The sequence below is a fragment of the Podarcis vaucheri genome (assembly GCF_965113315.1).
Source record: "Podarcis vaucheri genome assembly, chromosome: 1".
Taxonomy (NCBI): Eukaryota; Metazoa; Chordata; class Lepidosauria; order Squamata; family Lacertidae; genus Podarcis; species Podarcis vaucheri.
Genome location: NC_138759.1, coordinates 47,077,678 through 47,099,555, shown reverse-complemented (window position 1 = coordinate 47,099,555; position 21,878 = coordinate 47,077,678). Strand labels below are relative to the sequence as shown.

The 21,878-nt window shown below is 44.7% G+C and overlaps 1 protein-coding gene and 1 long non-coding RNA gene across 4 annotated transcripts in view; one reads left to right on the top strand and one right to left on the bottom strand.

Moving 5' to 3' along the window:
• Positions 1-21,878, bottom strand: part of MIDEAS (mitotic deacetylase associated SANT domain protein) — a 67,868-nt gene that overhangs the window by 7,343 nt on the left and 38,647 nt on the right. For 2 of the 3 annotated variants that reach the window (XM_082239459.1, XM_082239458.1), the window contains exons 2-8: positions 16,595-18,334; positions 12,789-13,100; positions 10,434-10,779; positions 9,644-9,710; positions 6,286-6,428; positions 5,944-6,047; positions 2,822-2,897 (exon numbers count right to left, since the gene is read on the bottom strand). In XM_082239459.1, the coding sequence (XP_082095585.1) occupies positions 2,822-2,897; positions 5,944-6,047; positions 6,286-6,428; positions 9,644-9,710; positions 10,434-10,779; positions 12,789-13,100; positions 16,595-18,127 (2,581 nt within the window). In that variant the 5' untranslated portion in view covers positions 18,128-18,334. Of the gene's footprint in view, positions 1-2,821; positions 2,898-5,943; positions 6,048-6,285; positions 6,429-9,643; positions 9,711-10,433; positions 10,780-12,788; positions 13,101-16,594; positions 18,335-20,342; positions 20,443-21,878 lie in introns of those variants that run through there. The other variant, XM_082239460.1, reaches the window with a different exon arrangement.
• Positions 7-2,922, top strand: LOC309542831. Its single transcript, XR_014224461.1, has 2 exons — positions 7-260; positions 433-2,922. It is a non-coding gene; the product is annotated as an uncharacterized lncRNA (long non-coding RNA).

Here is a 21,878-nt window from a genome sequence, read left to right as displayed (position 1 = left end):
CTGAAAAGAAAGAGTGGAACACAACTTCATTACCTTTGCAAGATTATTTCCAGACATTTAAACATTTTATTGTTAAGGTGTGTATCTCTTGCATATCTCTGCTGCCCTGTCTGGGTTGTATTGATATTATTGCTCTTATGTGAACACATGTTTTTCTAAAAACTTTTTGTAGAAAATGCTATGACAAGCATATTTGAAGCTATACATCGGGTAAAAAACCCTAATCTTGTGTTTTTTTTAGCTAACTCTTTAGTATTACCGTATTTTTCACTCTATAACACGCACCCGACCATAATACGCACCTAGTTTTTAGAGGACGACAATCCGTAGGCATGCCACCCGTTGGCATTCCCTCCATAACACGCACAGACATTTCCCCTTACTTTTTAGGAGGGGAAAAAGTGAGTGTTATGGTGCAAAAAATACGGTAAGTAGTCTACCTCTATTAACTAGCCCGCTCACCATAAAATTATTGTGCATTTATACAGAACCCTCCTTTTTAGTTTACTTTAAACAAATTATACCATTGCATACCCAAAATACTTTACTGGTGTGTCTCAAATGATAGCATTCTCCCACAACAGACAAAGCTGAACCATATACACATAGACTTGAATGCCATCTAACCCTAAACAAACAGAAGGGCTCCTTCCATTCACTAAGGGAAGTGGGATCCAGTGGAGGGTCCCAATGGAGTAAGGGTTGGTGTCAAATTCTGCACCAATCTCCCCCATGCAGCCTTCTGCACTGCCTCCCATCCTGTTCCCCCAATCGTCTGCCATAAATTTTCAAAGAGCAAAGGCACTGCTGGGGGGAAACAGAGACTGGTGAAAATCACCTCCCTTTCCTTCTGCTGGCAGAAGCATCCCCATGAATGAAACCTCTTCTCACAGGGTGTCCCTACCAGTATAACCTAACTTAGGATCAAACCCATGGTCCAAAACACTTTGATTACTAGAGAAGGGTTTAGTGTTACTTTCTCCTTCACAGTGTTACAGGGCAAGAGTGAATGTGAACCCCAAAACACTTTCTTCCTTTCATGAAAGGGGAGATATCCAATATTAGTTAGAGTAAATGCACTGAAATCAATGAACTTAAGTCTACGGATTTTGGTGGATTTAGTCTAAGTATGGCTTACTTAGATGTCGCCCAAGGTTTAGAAATGAACATACTGATCATGAGCTTAGAAATAACTTCCATTTTCTAACGCAGGAGAAGTAAAGCTTGCAGTAGGAGCTGATTTCTGTCTATGAGTGATAGGTAACTTTGACACTAATGAGGCAGACCATACCCATACAATGATTCATTTAAATTGTACCTAGGACTCTTAAGATTTTAGTTGTCCATTTCCTTTATTCCATGTCTTTAGTCATCATTTTCACAAGTTCACACGCACCACATTAGATACAAAAGGGTATTTTTAGCATCTTTTCTAAAAAGCAGCCTATATTGAAATCAGCCACGCGTTGTCATAGATACTCCAGGATCCAGATGAAAGCATTTTGGTTCCACAGGAAAAACAACAAGTACAAAGAAGCAACTGATCATCCGGAATGGTGCTTGTGGATGTTCTACACCATTTGTATCTTCACAGCAAAATGCAGAAAAATAACTTGACAAATAACATAATTCAGTTTTGCTCTGTGTCTCCCTGCTGTCCAAATATCTAGCAGGGTGGGTGTTCAAAATGTTTACCATTCTCTCTCTCACACACACTTGCACACAGCTTGCACGCTGCACCTCTCCTTGAACTGCTTCTTCCTTTAGCTTTGCTATACAGATGACTGTGAAATGAGTACAGACTCTTTGCCGGTGTACACACCCTAACATATAGACTGGCTGCCCTCACTGAAAGGCAATTACATGTTCTCATGAGACTGTAATACAATACCATTGTATTTATGGCATTTCAAATTACGCACGTGATCTATTGCATTGCACACATAAGCCTCTGTTTGACCTTGATTAGTCTTGGTGAGAACAAAACCTTCCTTCCAACTGGTACTGTCTAACTGATAACCTGATCAATAGCCATCTGCCTCTCCAAAGGTTGATGTCAGACACAGGTAACAATTACTTAGAAGAGATAATTGTAAGTGATTCATTCATTCCATTTCCGTCCTAACTCTTGCTGTCTTGTCTGCCCTTGAGTGGGTCATATTTGTGTCATTTATATTCTACTATCCCCCTTATATATCGAAATTTCAGTGCAGCCCACTGGATCCTCAGCGCCACTATCGCAGCAATGATAAGTGTATCCGCCATAGCAAAGATAAGTATTGTATAGTTAATTGTAAGCTGTTAGCCCAGGGTTTGGGCAGCCTGTGTACAATTTTATTCTATCCATTTCACTCTTCCATAAATATCGCATTTGGTGATTCCAGCTGCAAAACCAGTTTTACTCTCAAATGCCATTTCGGTGCCGTTAAGGAAATAAAACATTTTCCCCTCAAACCTGTAATAGGGATTCAGTGGTTCCTGCTAATTACCCCAGCTAAGTAATCCCAACTAAGTTATCCCATGGCAAGCAACAACTCTGAATAAACAATCCTAAAATACCACGCCTCCATGGTTATACGGGTTTGTTTAATGTGCAGTTTGGTATATGTGAAGGTGAGCTTTGCACCGATCTCACTATGCACTGAGGCAAAAGCAGGACAGTAATATCACCACCCAATGCTAACTCCCAAATAGATATTTAAGGCTCTCCCAGTATTAATTAAATTATATTCCCCCCCCCAATACATTAACAGTAATTATCAGAGTAAGAAAATGGAGAGTAGAGAAGCAGCTGTCCCCACTGCCTTGCTCCCAAGCATACCTGTGTAGTGATAGTCGGCCAACGTGTGGTTTGCAGGCCACAAAGACCTCCTCAGCAGCAATTTGGTCAGCGCAGCCTGAGGTGTGAGGGAGCACACACAAGCCTTATCAATAAGGGTAAAACCCAAACAAGTGCATTTACATCAAGAAGTCACAACCCTTACTGTTTACTGCAGTGATGTATTTAGAGCCCCCCTGAGGTTCAACGTGACCCATGTCTCCTTATTCATCCTTGTAATTAACCTTTTGAAGTAGGTGGCGTGGGAGCTGTTAAGTCTTTTTTAGCAACAACAAGGATTGGGGGCACCTTAAGAAGGCTAACAAATACAGTGGTACCTCGGGTTACATACGCTTCAGGTTACAGACTCCGCTAACCCAGAAATATTACCTCGGGTTAAGAACTTTGCTTCAGGATGAGAACAGAAATTGTGCTCCGGCGGCACAGTGGCAGCGGGAGGCCCCATTAGCTAAAGTGGTGCTTCAGGTTAAGAACAGTTTCAGGTTAAGAACGGACCTCCGGAATGAATTACAGTGGTGCCCCGCAAGACGAATGCTTCGCAAGACGAAAAACCCGCTAGACGAAAGGGTTTTCCGTTTTTCAATGCGCTTCGCAAGACGAATTTCCCTATGGGCTTGCTTTGCAAGATGAAAATGTCTTGCGAGCCTTGCGATTTTTTTCACTCCCCCCCTTTTTCTAAGCCGCTAAGCCGCTAATAGCCTTTTAGCCGCTAAGCCACTAAGCCTTTAATAGCCGCTAAACCGCTAATAGCGCTAATCCGCTAATAGGGTTGCTTCGCAAGACGAAAAAACCGCTAGACGAAGAGACTCGTGGAATGGATTATTTTCGTCTTGCGAGGCACCACTGTAAGTTCTTAACCCGAGGTATCACTGTACACAGTAACACAATGTTTTGTGAGCCAAAGCCTGTTTTGTCACATAAATCCCTTTTCATTGTTGTTTGGAGTTGTTTTCCTCAACCTGGTGACCTCCAAATGTTTTGGACTACAACTCCCATCAGTCTCAGTCAGCATGACTTTGCCAGTTGAGGCTGATGTGAATTGTAGTCCCAAACCCCTGGAGGGGAAGACTGATTTGGGCTGAAGAGCAGTGTGTTCTAAAAAAAGGACAGCCAGAACAGTTAGTCTGTCTCTCTTTAAAACAGAATTTCAAATAATCCAATCACAATCAAAGGATTACATTTTGTCTTATTTTAAAAAGATCCCTCTTCCGCATGGTTTTAGCACTTCATGCCTACCCACGAAGGTATTTGAGGCATAATTAATTACATTTCTTCGCCTACACAGCAGTGTTACCTCAACTGATAATGGTACCTGTCAGCACGTGTCCAATTACAGAGGAATTCCCACCCAGGGAATGAGTCATCTGAGAGCCCATTAATGCCCGTGTTTAATCAAGTAAACAATACTCCAAAGAAAGGAGATAACTGGAGTCCAAAACCATTCTCAGCCCTCCAAGAAATCAGCTGCTATGACTAGAGCTCAGGCAAAATGTAGGGAAGAGATACTATTAAAGTTGTATCTGTACTCTGAAAAGACTTACCAAGAAACCTGTAAGCACTTGTACTGGTATTACTGAAGCAGTTTCATTACGCAGCGATAGGTGGACTTTAAAATTAAGTCTCCCTAAGGTGGCAGGAGATGCTAAAGTACTTATTTAATTCTTAAATTTATATTCACCTTTCCATTGGTAACACTCAACAGAGCCAATTAATAAATAGGAATCTGATCCAATACTATACAGGGGAAACTTTCCTATTAGATACAGCTTCCAACTGAAGTGAAAAAGGGAAGTTTTACTTTAATAATAATACACCTATTTTTATTATTATTATTATTATTATTATTATTATTATTATTATTATTATTATATCCTACTCATCTGGCTGGGTTGCCCCAGCCACTCTGGGAAGTTTTCAACACACATACAGTGGTGCCCCGCAAGACGAATGCCTCACAAGACGGAAAACTGGCTAGATGAAAGAGTTTTCCGTTTTGGAGGTGCTTCGCAAAACGAATTTCCTATGGGCTTGCTTCGCAAGACGACAATGTCTTGCGAGTTCCTGCTGGTCCCCCCCTTTTTTCTAAGCCGCTTATCAGCTGATCCGATCAGCAGATAAGCCGCTAAAAGCCGCTAATAGCGCTAATCCACTAATCCTTCAATGGGATTGCTTCGCAAGATGAAAAAACCGCTAGACGAAGAGAATCACAGAACGGATTCTTTTCGTCTTGTGAGGCACCACTGTAAACACATTTACTGGGGTGGAATGGGAGTGAGGATGGCAGTGAGGACATAGTGGTGCAGGCCCACTGGCAGAACTAATCTGGTGCTTCCTTTGTTTACCTGCACTTTTATTTTTGGACCCTTCTTCTCAAACAGCTAAAAAAAGGTTTTCCAGCAGAACCAGACATTTGCAGTTCACATGAAGCTGTCTTATACTTTGCATCTTTGGGTAAGTCTGGGAAATGCTCCGGCCTGAAACCCCAGAGAGCTGCTGCCAGACAGTGTATACCAGGTACCCCCAAACTCGGCCCGCCAGATGTTTTGGGACTACAACTCCCATCATCCCTAGCTAACAGGACCAGTGGTCGGGGGTGATGGGAGTTGTAGTCCCAAAACATCGGGAGGGCCGAGTTTGGGGATGCCTGGTGTAGACAGAAGTGAGCTAGATCAACCAGTTTCAGGCAGCTTCCTATGTTTTATATACTGAGTAAGGCCATTGCTCTCAAGCTCAGAAACATCTGCTCTGACTGGCAGTGTTTGCCAAGGTCTCAAGCAGGAGGCCTTCTCAGATAGACCCGGAGATGCCAGATGTTGACCCCACCCCCTTATGCATGTAAAACAGATGCTCTACCACTTGGCTAAGAGGAAGATGCACCATTAGCAGTGAAACCGGGAGGCATGAGTGAAGAAAGGAAGGAGACTGCCAAAAGGCACATTCTTCAAAACGCAGGATTCTAACACAGACACTCCTTGTAGAAGGTGAAAGTGTGCAGAGTGCATAAGTTTGGCAAGTACTTGGCTAGTACTTCGCTCACTGAGACCAATACAAACAGCCTTGCTGCCAAATCCAATTAGATGCACTGACGATTGCTGGATACTTACCAGAACATTTCCTTTCGTTTCGTGTAAGCAGTGAAATGCCAGCTCTTGGTTGGTGCCACCTCCAGGAAATATACTTGAGCAAGCAGCAGTTAGCAGGTTCTCCACTGTCACAGCACAAAACAAGACAAGCGGTAGGTGCAGGAAGGCAGAGGGGAGAGAGAAAACCAAAAGGTCATCTTATACATCCCTTCACACCAATTTCCTACCTCAATTTCCCTTCATATTTGGCAAGCCTCAACCTTTACAGTGGATCCATGGTCAACAGCAATTAGTGGCTGACCACACAGCGATTTTAAAGACTTAAACCATCACAGGCAGTAATTCAGTTTCCAAACTCCTTACCATTCTCTTGAGTAGACACATCCGTTTCAAGCTCCTCCCATGGCTGCCACACCAGTTCTGCCTTGGCCTTGTCAGAGGCTGCTAGAGATCGATCTCTAAGAGGTGGGATTTCTGCTTGAAACCGGGAGCCCACATTGATCCGTCTATCAAAATAAATGCACATTTAAAAACGACTCACCCTGCAGGTTCTAATATGATAATTTGCTAACGTTAAAAGCTTGCCTCCGCAAAACAAGCTAAATTCCAACTGGTGCAACAGGCAGTACGCAATTCCATGGCTGCTGCTTCTTCCAGTTTAAACCAACACTAGGTTTCAGTTTCAAAATACAAGTTTTTTGTCTTTGTCTTTTGCCCCTCCCCCCACTACTGTATAGGATATCTAGGAGCATGGATGCTAAAAACGGAAAAGCAAGATTCGGAAGCCGCCCACCAGCAGCACAACTGTAAGTTCCTTTACTTACATGTAACAGCATGTGAGAGCCAAATATGGCAAATTTCTTCGCCTACTCTTCACACATTCCATGCATGCATCCTGCTAAATGATAGCCATGGAAGACTCAAAGGTCCAGTCCAAATCTACAAATACAGCCATACCTTGGTTAACAAATGACTCGCGAGCCAAACGTTTTGGCTCCCGAACACCACAAACCTGGAACTGAGTATTCAGGTTTGCAAACGTTCTTTGGAACCTGAACGTCCAATGCGGCTTCCAATTGGCTGCTGGAGCTTCCTGCAGCCAATTGGAAGCCGTGCCTTGGTTTCTGAACGTTTTGAAAGTCGAATGGACTGTATGACTATATTTTCATGGCAAGGGTGGGAGAATCACTACAGCATGGATGTCTAATGTATGACCATCCAGATGTTTGTTCAACTCCAGCTCCCCTCTAGCCAGTATGACCAATAGTCAGGGATGGTGGGAGTTTTTGTCCAAGATCTGGAAGGCCACAGGTCAGACTAGAAGTTGCCAAATGTGGCAGCCTCCAGATGTTGGACTGCAACCCTCATCATCCCTGACTACGGACCACGCTGGCTGAGGACAATAGCAACTGCACTCCACACCATCTGAAGGCAACCCCTGGTTTAGCCGTCCCCAAGCCTGGAATGTGGGAACTTGAGGTTCAAAATCCTGCTAACCTGCAAAGCTTTCTTTGGAGTCTTCAGCTAATGTCAATATAAGCTACTTCACAAGATTGGTGGGAGCGCAAGATATATGTGTGTGTGTGTGTGTGTGTGTGTGCAGCAGGCCTGAAGCCTGCCAGTATGGCTGAACGACATTTACTCCCATGATATGCTGGAAAAGAATGCTTTATAAGGAATGCTGTGAGATGCCAGTTTGTTTTATTTTGAAAGTGGGGCGAATAAATCTGTTAGCTTAGAGACTGGCTAAGGTTCAGATTTCAACTGCTGTTGCTGAAGAATTAAACACAAATTGTTCTCTTGCATGTTGCTTATTTAAGCCTTGAAACTATTTTTTTCCCTTCTAATCAAGCACAGGAAGGCCCTGAAATAATCCAAGGGACAACTCCTGGACTCAAAGACATAGGATCAAATTCAAGTGCTACCTCCCCATAGTTTTGCTGCCACATCTTGAAAAAGTCACCCACCACAGGCATGTGGAAGGGAGCTCACAGAAGCAACTTCCATTCACAGATATCCTTGCAGGTTTAGGAGCTGCACTTGCAGCTTACAGGTCCACATCTGCACTGCATTGCAATATAAGCATGCTTTGCCCTTAACTTCTGGGAGAATCCCAGCTGCATTGGGCGGCAGAGGTGTGAACCCTTTTCCTGGAAACAACTGGGATTGAGGGCTGTCAGTCAGCTCTCTGCCTGTTTAGCACATGTGATGTCCTGCCAGTCTTAAGAACTGTGCTTCTCACTGAAACTACCACCAGCTGGAACGCAGCGCATTCTATAGGCCAAGGGAGATCGTGTCAGTGCAATGAAAGGGAGAGCCTTGTTTCTGCACTCTCTGCCTGCATGCTCCTTGGGCACAAGCACTAAGCTCTGATCATCTCTTGGAGGAGGAGAACTTCTGAGCACAGTGTTTTTATAGCCAGTCTCCTCCTATGCTTCAAGCTCTTCCAAGAGGCAAAGGAAAGAGAACTTAAGGCAACAGTCCTCTGCACATGAAACAAGAGTAAAACCCATGGAACCGAATGGGTGTTTGTTTTTTGAGTGAATTTGCACAGAATCAGGCTACAATCCTAAGAACATGTACCAGGTAGTAAGCCCCAGTTAAACTCAGTGGGACATATTTCTGCATTGTCTTGTTTAGGACTATGCTGCAATAACATGTAGGTCTCTGTGAGCTCCAGGAACCAATTGCCGTTATGAAAAGTAATAATCAGGTAGCAGGAGTTTGTATCCTGTCTGGAAGTTCTCAAACATCACCATTAACCAGTTCCCTGTTTAGGGAAGCTTTTAATGATTGACGGACTATTGTATTTTAATATTTTGTTGGAAGCCCCCCACAGTGGCTGGGGAAACCCAGCCAGATGGACAGTGTATAAATAATAAATATTATTATTATTATTATTATTATTATTATTATTATTATTATTATTATTATTATTTAGTATACCAACGTCTGCTATTCAGAGCTACAGAACCTCTGCACACAGAGGTTGGTTAAAGTGCTTAAGCTCCAAATACAACAAATCCCTATATTCCTGTAATTGGAATGTTGTGTGTTCCAATTAAAACACACACATAAAATTGTCAACTCATTACAAGTTTCTGAGACCAGATGGTGGAAACAAATTGCTTCTATAAAGACACAGTGTTTTGGGGGTTGTTCTTTTTTTGGCTTGAATTGTCTTGAGTCCAGTAGCTGCTGCCACAGAGAGCAGAGTGAGAACTGAATGACTGAGGAACCACAGGGCTGTAGTAAGAGCAAGGCTGAAGTCCTCCCACCTTCCAAGCCAAGTATTTCAATTCATGTTGCAGTATGGATGGCGATGCGTGTCAGCAGCTACCTTCCTGAAATGCGTTGCTGCATGCAACTGCACCTGGGATCTAGCTGCTTGGAGGATGAATGCAATATATATGATTGCACACTTTTGCAGAATGCTATATATTAACAGCAAGGGAGTCGTTAGAATAATGTCAAAGGAAATATGCGGAAAGAGCTTTTTATGTTTCAATGGAGAAAACACTGGATAAATTCATGGAGGCTATCAAAGGCTACCAGGACTGGTTATAGGCAGGGCTCTGTTTCAACCAGAACTCGCTGGAACTCGGTTCTGGCACATCTCAGGTGGGCGCCATTGCCATTCTAAGAGAACTTCTTTTTTGGAAAAATAGCACTGGAGCTCAGTGGATGCACTGTGCTCCCCCCCCCCCAACTGAGTACTTACGGTTCAATGCTGACAGGAGTACACTCTCCCATTACTGAAAGGACAGGAGGGGTGACTTCTGCGCTATCTGCAAGTCAAGATGACACAATTAATTGATGGCCCTGTTTCTACTTAAGGATGATTTGATATCATCATGCATTTAACAACTTGTGAGGTAGCCATCAGTAACTCAGAACCACATACAGGTGAGTGGGTGAGCTAGTAGAGGAGGGATGGATGACTCCATTTCTCCTTGGCTGGTTTCCTGGGTTTCCACACTTGCTGTGTGGAAGGAAAGCACAGAAACTCAGGAGGCTGAAGGGCAGGGAGGACTGATTGCTCTATCCCATCAGACAACTTAGCAACACCTCCTTACTTTTTTAAGGTAGTCTGCTAGGAGGCAAGTAACCTGTGCTTGCAACAGAAAAAAGGGCTTCTCCCTACTTCACAGTCAGCATGGAAAAGTAGCTTATTAGCAGGCTAGTAAACTTCTTGGCTTATTTATAAGGTCAACTAAATTTTTTTGTTTGACAAAGTTACATATGGCTATAAGAAGGGTGGGTCTTCATCTTTACCATGCAATCTTTTTGTTATCTAGAATTCTTTCAAATGCAGCAACGATACACTGTTCCGATACCATTTTCTAACATAAGAAGTCATCACGGTGCGTGCAGTTCAATCTTCCACAAACAAACAAAAACCCCAACTTGTGAGAGGCCATCTATCTACAATTGCCGAGTCATAATTTATTTCCTCCAGCTGTGATCCTCCTCCCATTCTACCCTTAAAAGGACAATGAACAGGAACTTACTGGATCTGAGCAGTGTCCTGTGTGCACTTTTAGGAGTCATAGGAGGTGGAACTGAGTTACCACTAGCAGAAAGAATGGCGTTGAAATAAAGTCCGGAACCCTCTCGCACTGGGCTAAGTATTGGCGGTGGAGTGTAAGGAGGTAGCTCAAAGTTCCTGTCGGAAGGGTGATCTGCCAAGCGGACAGGTGAGCGCAAATGGCTCTGGTAGGGTGTGATATTGGAATAGACAGGCGGAGCAATGAAGGTGCCAGCTTTCGGTGGTATGAAGAGAGGCTCTGGCCTGGGCCGCTGCTTCGGTTTCCGTGCAAAGCCTTCCACTTCTTCTTTTGGATCAGGGCCTTCATGCTATGAAAAGGAAACAAGTTTTGGTTCACACAGTTCAAAGTACTTCAGCCTAACAGACAGACATACATAAACACACACACACACACACACACACACACACACACACACACCAATACGGTGGACGCTTGGGTTGAGAACATGATCCATGCGGGATGCACGTTTGCAACCTGCGTCTGCGCACACATGGGTTGCGATTCGGCGCTTCTGCGCAAAGCGCGATTTAGCGCTTCTGTGCATGTGCGACCGCCGAAACCTGGAAGTAACCCGTTCCGATACTTCTGGTTTTGGCAGTCTGTAACCTGAAAAAACGCAACCTGAAGCGTCTGTAACCCAAGGTATGACTGTATCAACCAAATGGAAATAATATGGCTGCTCCACCAGCAAATTCCATGAACTGGTATGTGCTTGTTTTAACTTATATGGGTATTGTTGTTATGTATATAGCACCAACAACTCATGGTGCTTTAAAGCAGGAAAAGGAAGCTCTCAGTCCTGAAAAACATAAGCTCTAATTAGGACTACCACAAAAGTATTGCATTCAATCCAAGAAATGACACACCATCAATTAACAACCAGTTGTGCTTCTTGGCTTTTGCCAATCCAGAGTGAAGTTGAAGTGGGACTGGCAAATCCAATGTTCAAATTTCCACTCAGCCACAGCTGGCTGACCTGAGCCAGTTACTTTTTCTTAACCTAACCTACCTTAAACAAATACAATGGCACCTTGGTTCTCGAACTTAATCCGTTCTGGGAGTCCGTTTGACTCCCGAAACTGTTCGAAAACCAAGGCACGACTTCCGACTGGCTGCAGGAGCTTCCTGCACTCAAGTGGAAGCTGTGTTGGACGTTCGTCTTCCGAAAAATGTTTGCAAACCGGAACACTTACTTCCAGGTTTGCGGCATAAGAGTACCAAACGTAAGAGTACCAAGGCGTTTGAGAACCAAGGTACAGCTGTAAATTGTAGTTATATCCCCCTTTTCCTCACAAGAACCCAAAGTGGCATACATGGCTCCTCGCTGCTCTTATTTTATCCTCTCAACAAACTGGAAGGAAACACGCATGTCACCTTGAGCTCATGGGGGGGTGGGGAGATAAATGTAATAATAAAATTTGTTGGAGCTGTGAGCAACACAATGTGGCCTTGTAAAGACATCAGACTTGGACGATGTAGCACAGATAAGCCTCTCTCAGAAAACCTTTTCTTCATGGAAGACTGTATTCTGCCAGTCATTTATGAGGCCAATAAAATCATAATTTTCCCCATCAAGACCCAAGTAAATAAGATGGGGAAATGCCAGCTGTGACTATCTAGTGACCACACAATGCTTATAGGCACAGTGAAAGTTTCATGCAAGATCACCATGCCCGACTTACATTTAGGAAAATCAATTGCGTAGGAAGAAACATAGAAAAAAAAGATGTAAAGTCCTCATGTGCAATTATTTACATTTGCTTTCTATGGTCTCCGACATATAAGTGCTTTCACAGTCTCTCAAAAAAGATTAATTTCTATACAATTCAAAAATAGTCCACATACTTGACATGATAAAACCTCCTTGAAACCACTCTCACTCAAATTAAAGCTATTTATTCAACCTATCAAATTCCTACCACCAAAGATGACTTGGCTTTCATATCCTTTGCTTCTCCTTTTTATGGTCAAAGCAGCCAGAGAGGTTTCACCATTTTAATACCAGATACAGCCAGAATTGATTTATTCTTTTTTTTCTAACAAGTCTGCTTCACCTATTTTCTCCAAGGAGAAAATAGCCCCTTTTCCCTGGCACTGTGGAGGGTGCCATTTTGTGGTTCACCTCCAGGTGCCAAAAAGTCTTGGGCCAGCCCAATGAGAACCAGGCTGGTGGCAGAGAACAAGAGGGATGACCTGAACCAATAAGCTGCAGCCTGTTCTGTGGGAAAGCTGCCACAAATAACCAACAAGAAAAGACCCAGTAAGATTCACTTTACTGCCCCATGACCACAATCAGGATCCCAAACACAAACCTACCTGAGTTGGCACGTCCATGTTCAGATTGCGATTCGACCTCCTCCGGGTGACGATTACGGAAGGCTTGCTTTCAGCGAAGCTTCGGTCGTTTGCCACAAACCGCTGTGGCTTCCCTTCCTCTCCCTTCTCACTACCGATATCATGAGAGTCCAGCCTCCTCACAGGGACAGACACGGGCATGATGAGAGGCACGAGGCTGCTGTCTTCCCGGGCTCTCTTTGGGGCTGGCGAAGAACCGGCAAACTCTACGACACTCCTGGGCGCAGTGACTGCCGCCTCACTCCTGTTCCTTTCTTCTGAAGTTTCTGGCTCCTTAGAACAAAAGGATCACGTGAGCATTGAGGCACCGTGGTGCCCCGCAAGACGAATGCCTCGCAAGACGGAAAACCCGCTAGACGAAAGGGTTTTCCGTTTCTGAGCTGCTTTGCAAGACAAATTTCCCTATGGGCTTGCTTCGCAAGACGAAAACGTCTTGCGAGTCTTGCGATTTTTTTCGCTCCCCCCCCCTTTTTCTAAGCCGCTAAGCCACTAATAGCCTTTTAGCCGCTAAGCCTTTAATAGCCGCTAATCCGCTAATAGGGTTGCTTCGCAAGACGAAAAAACCGCTAGACGAAGAGACTCGCGGAATGGATTATTTTCGTCTTGCGAGGCACCACTGTATCTGAATAAGCTAACAATAAGCTATGGTCAAAGGATTTCTCTGTGGTGGTGCCCCGTCTGTGGAACTCCCCGCCCCAAGAGGTTAGGTTACATAAGAGGAGCTAGCTGGATTGGGACAATGTCCTATCTGGTTCAGCATCCTGTTCTCAAGGTGGCCAACCAGATGCCTGTGGGAAACCAGAGAGCAGAACATTAGCACAACACCGCTCTCCCCTCCTGTGGTTTACAGCAACTGGTATTCAGAAGCACTGCTGCTCCAACTATGGAGGGAGATCATAGCTATTGTGGCTAGGAGCCACGCATAGCCATTTCCTCTTCCTCTTTTATTTGTGTTCTGCCAGTATTCCTTAAAAAAAAAAGAGGAGATTCTGATTCTACCCACATATCTACAGGACCCTCTCTCCTGATATGCCCCATGGAGGACCTTAAGGTCCACAAATGACAACACCTTGGAGGTCCCAAGTCGCAAGGTGGTTAGATTGGTCTCAACTAGGGCCAGGGCCTTTTCAGTACTGGCCTCAACTTGGTGGAACGCTCTGTCACAAGAGACTAGGACCCTGCGGGATTTGACATCTTGCAAGACAAGAGCTGTTCCGCCTGGCCTTTGGTTTGAACTCAGTCTGACCCTTATGTTTCCCTCCCCTTATGGTTTTGATTTATGGGCTATTATTAAAATGAGGCTGCATTTTAAATTATATTTTAACCTGTATTTTAAATTGGTGTTGTTGTTTTTTTTAAAAGTAATTTTACAGGTGTTAGCTGCCCTGAGCCCGGCTCTGGCTGGGGAGGGCAGGATATAAATAAAAATTTATTATTATTATTATTATTATTATTATTAGCTCATTCTTAAAAAAATGATTTATTGCTAGGGTTTTTTTGTTTGTTTGCCTGCCTTTTTATATGTCAGCCATTTCAAGCAACTCCTTTGGTGGAGGATAAATTTTGAAAACAATCAAACTTGCTACACTGCTAAACCCTTTGGAATTCAAATGTGATTTACCACACATGCATCCAACTGCCCCCAGGTTAAAAGTGGTACTGCCAGTACAGACAAGTATGGCAATTTTCTTGACTTGGGAGAGATTATGCATGAAAGTTTATGAGTCTGGAACTACAGCAAGGGAAAGTAGTAAATAATGGCAGTATCTTCTACCAAGAACAACAATGAAGAAGAAAAAGGAGCCAGCTCTCTCTCTCGCGTACACAACCCAGGAGTCCAATGCATTTATTCTCCTAGAACTTCAGGTTGATTGTTTTGCATACTCAAACAGATGTGAGCAGACTTCTGGTCACACAATGGGATTCCACCTTCCTGTGTTTCCCTGTGCAGCCAAAATTTGCTCCCAAGTCACCTACCCACCCACCTTCCAGAGCAGATTTTGAGAGTCTGCAAGGGCCTGCAGGGAGGTCAGGTCCTCTTGCATAAGCGGAAGTCTGGTTTGCTTGTGCATGAGCAGCACTGGATACTGCACCTATTACCAACTATCAGATCTGATTTCCTGTTGACTTCTTTGGATTCATGCCCTTTTACTAGGGTGAAATATCTCTTCTGATACAATCTTCTTGCTGAAATGGGGCCTACCAGAGGACATGACTGCTTGGCTGTATTTCCTCTAAAGGTGAAGGGACCCCTGACCATTAGGTCCAATCGTGGACGACTCTGGAGTTGCGGCGCTCATCTCGCTTTACTGGCCGAGGGAGCCAGCGTACAGCTTCCGGATCATGTGGCCAGCATGACTAAGCCGCTTCTGGTGAACCAGAGCAGCGCATGGAAACGCCGTTTACCTTCCCGCTGGAGCGGTACCTATTTATTTACTTGCACTTTGACGTGCTTTCGAACTGGTAGGTTGGCAGGAGCTGGGACCGAGCAACGGGAGTTCACCCCGTCGAGGTGATTCAAATTGCCGACCTTCTGATCGGCAAGCTCTAGGCTCTGTGGTTTAACCCACAGCTCCACCCGCGTCCCTGTATTTGCTCTAGCCAGATATATAAAAACATACACAAACATACCTACATCACTATGCATTCTATAGGTGGTTCATCCGGATAGTGAATACTCTGTGGCAAGAGGGTAGAAGGCAAGCTTGGCTGTACAGTATTACTGTTTCAGATTCCTGAGTACTACCAAGTCTTGAACTCCCATGTCCAAATCTAACACACTAGTGATTACACCATCCAGGCCAAGCATCCTATTGCTTCCTCCCAATCCCTTACTAATCTATGGGACTATTTCACAATGACTATTAGCACGGGGAGGATGCAAGACTACTTTGAATCCACACTTCAAAGTTAACTGATTGTCATATGACAGCTAAACGTCACAGTCAAACCCTCTCAGTTACTAAAGTTATTAGCTGAAACTCCCCACAAGTTTCCAGTTTCAGCAGGCTATACACTTGATGTATTCCCATCTTTAAAAAAATGTAAGTTCAGACATTACAAAGGTTTTGCTGAAAACCCCCAAGGGTTTTTGTTGGAGACTTCCTTAAGTACTGTGGCAAGAGGAGGGGAAAGAGAGAGATAAGTGTTCTGTCATACAGAAGTTCCTTCTCTTCATTTTACAGCCTTATCCCATTCCACGGAAGGGAGTGGCAAAGCTAGCCTGGCTACTGGGAGACAGAGCTAGCATTTGCTCTCTCTTTATTCAGTTGTGGGACATGTTTGCTAGAGAGGAAGAGGGAACCAAAAATAAGGCGAAAAGCTTAGCACATGCAGAGACACAAACACACACACACACACAGAGAGAGAGAGAGAGAGAGAGAGAGAGAGAGAGAGAGAGAAGGTGCTTTGTGTTTGTTTTCCAAATGGTGCAGTTAAGTGCAGAAAGCCTTGTACCTGGCTTTGATGTTAACAATTGATAAACTTGGTTCCAGGGCATCAGAGACGTTAACAGGCAGTATTCAGCTACATTTCACTCAGAGCAGATGTACTGAAATTAATTGTCCTAACTTAAGTCATGTTCATTGATTTCAATGGATTTACTCCAGGTAAAACATTGTTGAGTACCAACCAACATCTTCAGAGCAAAATGCAACCGACAGGGTAAGAATCACAGGGGAAAAGTGGTGTCTGCTAACATTTTTAAGGTGTTAGCACCCCATGAAGTGAGGCAATAGTCACGGTGCGAGTCAGGAAATGCCACTTACTTTGAGATTCTGAAGAGAAGCCAACTCCACAGCCTTCTGAGCCAGGGTTAGCAAATTGGCTTCCTGAGAAACACGCCGTCTCCTCCGCGTGCTCTGGATGACGCCGCCTCTGACCCCACCAAAGTCGCTGGCTCTCTGGCCGAGGCCCTCCGTGGCACCCACCGGCTTTTCTGCCTGCCTGGCGTTCTCATACACGCCCGCTTTCTCCGCTTCGGGCTGGGTGCCAGCTGGCATCTCCCCATGCTCCAGCTCCGCTCTGCCAGGTTGCAAATAGATCTCCTTGTTGTGACTGAACGCTTCGGGCTGGTGTCGAAACTGGACTTCTGGGTGCTGCTGCGGTTGCCAGTGATGGGGCAACACACCGCCAGAATACTCCTCAGCTGGCTTGGATGCCAAAGCTTCCTCCGCGGAAGACGCTGGCAGGACACCTTCCTTGGAAAGCCTCCGTGATCTCCTTGGGAGAGGGATCTGGGCCTGGGGAAGGACAGTCTGTGGATTTGGCTCCGTCAGTGCCTTCAGCAGCTCCTGGTTCCGCTCGGTAACTGGGTGGAACTGATGGGAAACCATATGATGCTGAGGAGGCTGGGGTGGCCCTGCCCCATGAGGCTGCGTGACAGATGCAGGTTGCTGCATGCCAAAGCCTTGCACAGCCGCCTGCTGCTGCTGCTGATGGTGCTGCTGCTGCTGTGGATAAAAGTTTTCAAACAGCTGCAACTGTGGAAGAGCTTGTTGCTTCTGCTGGGCAGTAAAGGCTGGGCTGGAAGTAGGGGGGGCTTGCTGAAAGACATGCAACAGTTCGGGGAGACCCTGCTTCTGGCCCTGGTGGCCAAAGGCAAGCTGGAAAGGTTGCAACGGGAGGGTCTGATTCTGCTGCTGCTGCTGCTGTTGTTGTTGTTGTTGCTGCTGCTGCTGCTTCTGCATTTGCTGAAAAGAATTAATCTGGGCTTGCTGCCTGACCAGGGCTTGCTGTTCTAACTGGGCTTTATGAGACATCATCTGTTGCACGGCATCTCCATACAAGTCCAGGTGCGACACCACCACACCTTTCTCCCGGTTCCTCTTCAGGGGGTCTTGGTGGCTGAAGAAACCTGGGATGTTGGCATTGGGGTGCCCCCCTTTCTGGGCACCCCCATACACCATCCCGTGATTCCAGCCTCCAGGTTGAGGCTGCCAGCTGGCATCGCTGCGCTCTGGAAGCCGGTTCCCCACCAGAGAGTTCTGCCACTTGGCAGCAGCCAGCTGCTGGGGGATCATCCTCGCATCGCCTCTATCCTGATAAAGAGAGTTCAGCAGAGCAGCATTGCCGTGGACGCCCCCGTATACACCTGGCTTGGAAAGCTCCATGCCCTGGGAAGAAGGCACATTGCCCCCATGGTTGAAGTACTGCCCTTCTTTAAGCAGCAGCTGTTGCTGTTGCTGCTGCTGCTGTTGTTGTTGCTGCTGCTGTTGTTGCTGAACTTCTTCCTCATTGAAAAAGGCAATCCGTTTCCCAGTCCTCTTGCTTGAAGACTTTGGATGGGCCTGCAGACTCATGGTTCAGTCTATCCTCCCAAGGATAAGGAAGAGACAAGATATCTCAGATTAACAGCCAACCCATTACTAGCGCTTGTGCACAAAGGAGAGGGTAAGTATAAAGACAGCAAAAAAGAAATTCTCCTCTCTTCAAGTCTAGTCCGTGCAGAGAGGTAAGGGGCAAGTTTCAGCCCTCTTTCTATTTGGCGGCCCGCTTAGCTTCAGCGCCTGAAAAAGAAAAGAAATAAGCAGAAAATTAAACACCTGCAACTCAGGTCAGGATAACCAGTTATCTCAACACTGTTGCGTGAAGCTTTCAAAAACTCAGCCAGCCTACCTATCCCCGTCAGGGACTTGGAGCCACATTCCCCTTCTTCAAGGGGACTCCAAATCCAAAGCGGACAAGAAGACAGGACCAGATCTAGAAGCGCTTCCACAAGACAAGGATAGGAGGCAATGCCCCTCTGGCCCAAGGATTGCCAACCTCAGACTTGGAGCACTCCATTGCAGAAGTGCCAGGGAGATCAGAGGGGAATTGAGAGTGCCTGGTTTTGCTGCTCCTGCCTTTAGTTTTCATTGCAAATTAACTTGTTTATGTTGTAGTTTGTTTAGTTTTAGATTATTAATTCTTGGTTTTAAATGTATATGTGTTTTCCCCCAGGACATTTGGGTGAAGGGCAGATTATAAATGGCCATAATAAAAGCAAATTGTGCTGTATTATTAAAACTGCGGTCCCTGGGCTGGGGCCTTGCTTGCCTCTTTGATAATCTAACCCTGGCCTCAATCCCCATTGTTGGAAAAAATAAAAATAGTGTGCAAAGCTAAGTGCAGATATATCTGCCTGTTCTGCAATTCTTTTGTAGATCAGCTGATATGAACTCATGGATAAGGAGTCTACAGTTCATGGTATCAACACTCTGCAGTCCTTCCACTCGCCTAAGGTGGAGGAGCATCATTTTTAAAAAAAAATGTTTAGAAGTCTGACAAATTAATGTACCAAATAAGTGTTCCATAGCATATCTTAAGCCTGTTCCCATATACTGTAAGTCAGCCACCATCAACCCTGCCCAAATGGAATTACCCTGTTTGAAACTAGAGACAAATGTTTGCTTTGTAGAAAGAAGCACTAGATGCATTCCGTGCCTCTGCTGCAAGCGGAATGTTCTCTTCTCCAGTGACTCAGTAGAGTGCATTGTCGCATTACACAGATAGCCCAACTTCATTTGTTGGCTACTACTAGCAATGAACCTTTCTTGACCCGTACTTAAATAGCATGGTTCAGTTTGCCAAGGCATGTCTAGGTCTGGTATGACCAGAGAACCAGAGGCGAGCCTAACAATGGATGCTTTTAAAAAGAAAATGTAATAATTGATCTAAATAATAGCTTGGGTAGAGACTAAGGTTAAGTATAAATAACTCACCACATAGAAACACTAAATAAACGCACAGTACAAAAAATATCAGGAGGTTACCAAGGAGCCTTTTTCAGAGCCTGCACAGATGTGGGGTTTTTTTGCACCAAAATCTCCTAGCTCCCAATTAAGATCCTACTTCAAGATGTGATGGAGTGTTCTGCTCCTCCCTCCTGCAACAAACGCTACTGTGCACCCACTGGCAGTTCTTCTGTTCCAAAACAGACCGCCTTGAGCATTGTCAGGCAAATGAGTTTGCAAGAAAGGTTGCTCTAGTCTTACAATCTGCAACGCTAAAGCAGCAGCAGAATCCCCTGAACATAAATAAAGGCACTAACAGGTTGGTTCCAGAGTGTCCCTTCAGCAAATGGAAGGACTGCTTCGATCTGTAGAAGGGACTGAGATCGAAAAGAAGATGAGGAAGGAAGTAATTTCCACCATATTCTCCTTCCTCCTGCATGCCCATTGCCCCACCAACTGCTCTGGAGGGTCACCCAGGTGGCTGCAGCAACTTTTCGTATGGCACAGGGTGGGAGTGCGGAGGAAGAGCTGCAGGAATCTGCAAAGATCACCTCCTCCCTTTCCTTCCAGCAGACGCCTCCCACAAGGGGGGCTCAACTCAGTAAGGATTCTGAATCCAACCCAGCATGCTTTACACACAAGGGCTGATAAAATATCCAGCTGACAGATATCCAGTGAATGATCCATTGCTATGAACTATGTCTCTGAGAGCAGAAGATGATGCAGCCAGAAGCTTCTGCAGGGACGGTCAAACTGCACTTGGGAACAGAGCTCTCTAGAAAGCAAGGCCACATCTGCTCACTTTTTTCAAAGGGGCTTTCATAGAAATTCGATGCTGTCATTTCTGCTCAGGAATTTCCCAGTTTAACTGCTTCCCATTCCACGGGGAGCTGCTTAAAAGCATCCTATATTTTCTTAAGTAACCTTTCAGCACTGAGCAATGTACAGTAAATAGGAAGGTGAAGGAAAGTACCTAAGTGCAGACAGAAAAAAGGATCAGTCCCTTTATTTGCTCCCCAAAATATCACAACCAGAAATGCCAAACAGAGTTTTGTCACAGACACAGTTTGCCGTACCCTCAAACCACCGAAAAACTCAAGTGCCAACTGCAGCGTACAAAAACTGTTGTAAAATTGGGCAAAGATATAATGAAACAATATTCACAATTTTAAAAGTAAAAAAAGAAGCTCTCTGATGGATTGTGATGTTACAAAGTCAAGGCAATTAAAAAGAGCGTGATGAATCATACCAGGAAGCTTACCAGCTAAGACACAAGAATACTAAATACCATTGCTAGATAACATAAACAAGCAGCTTGCTTCATAAAGAATAGAGAAAATAGGGATAGAAAAAATCTTTTCTGTGGGATAGCAATACATTCTGTGCCAGGTGGGTTTGACTTCCAAAGACTGATAATAAAGCAGAGGTATTAGTCAATCAGCTATTTCCTGCCTTATGAATTGTCTCCACTCTCATAGCAATAACGGACACTTAGCCAAACATCTTGAACGCACATTAAGATTAATTAAGATTAAAGCCAACCCTAGTCATCAATGACTTGTCACCAATTAACAACCTGGATTTTAACACTATTTCCAACACCTGCAGGGCCACATGAGGAAACGGAAATATCACCCTTCCCTTTTCTGCAGTACAAGTGAAGTAACATATAAAAAGTATTCCTATCTGAAGGCAAATAAAATAACTGGTTGCGCAGAGAGGAGACTAGATAATGCATTTGGAAAAGCTGAAATCAACATTAGCTAGGAAACCACCTGAGAACATAGTGATGATTCAGAATTCTATACCTAACACGATCTCAATACAGAACTCATAGTTGACATCAGCTCCTCCAATAATACATCCCAAGGATTCAGAGAGACGCTGAAACTACAGGGAAACAATGCAAATGTCAGTATCTGGCACACAACTGCAATGTCAGTATCTGGCATTTATTATGTGGCACAAGTTTAGCGTACTGCAATTTGTTTTATCTGATCAGCAGATCCCCAATGTGGACTGTTGGCTGACTTGTATTCATCTGCACTTGCAAATACGTCAGCAGAAGTTATTTGTCCATATATATTTTCAGGAGTTCACCTAGCCACGCATACGTAGCCATTTATGTGCATCAGGAAGAGTAAAAACCATTAGCCCTTCACCCCGACTTCCCTGCCTGGTTAACTGGCTGGTGGGGGGAGGCTTGCTCCTCAAAAGTGTCTATCTGCTTAGTGTCTATTCACAGGCCTGCATTCAACTCCACCAGCGCCTCTCTGCACAATTAATTTACTTTTACATATTTGAAAAATAATGTGCATTTCTGTCTTAAACTCCTGTT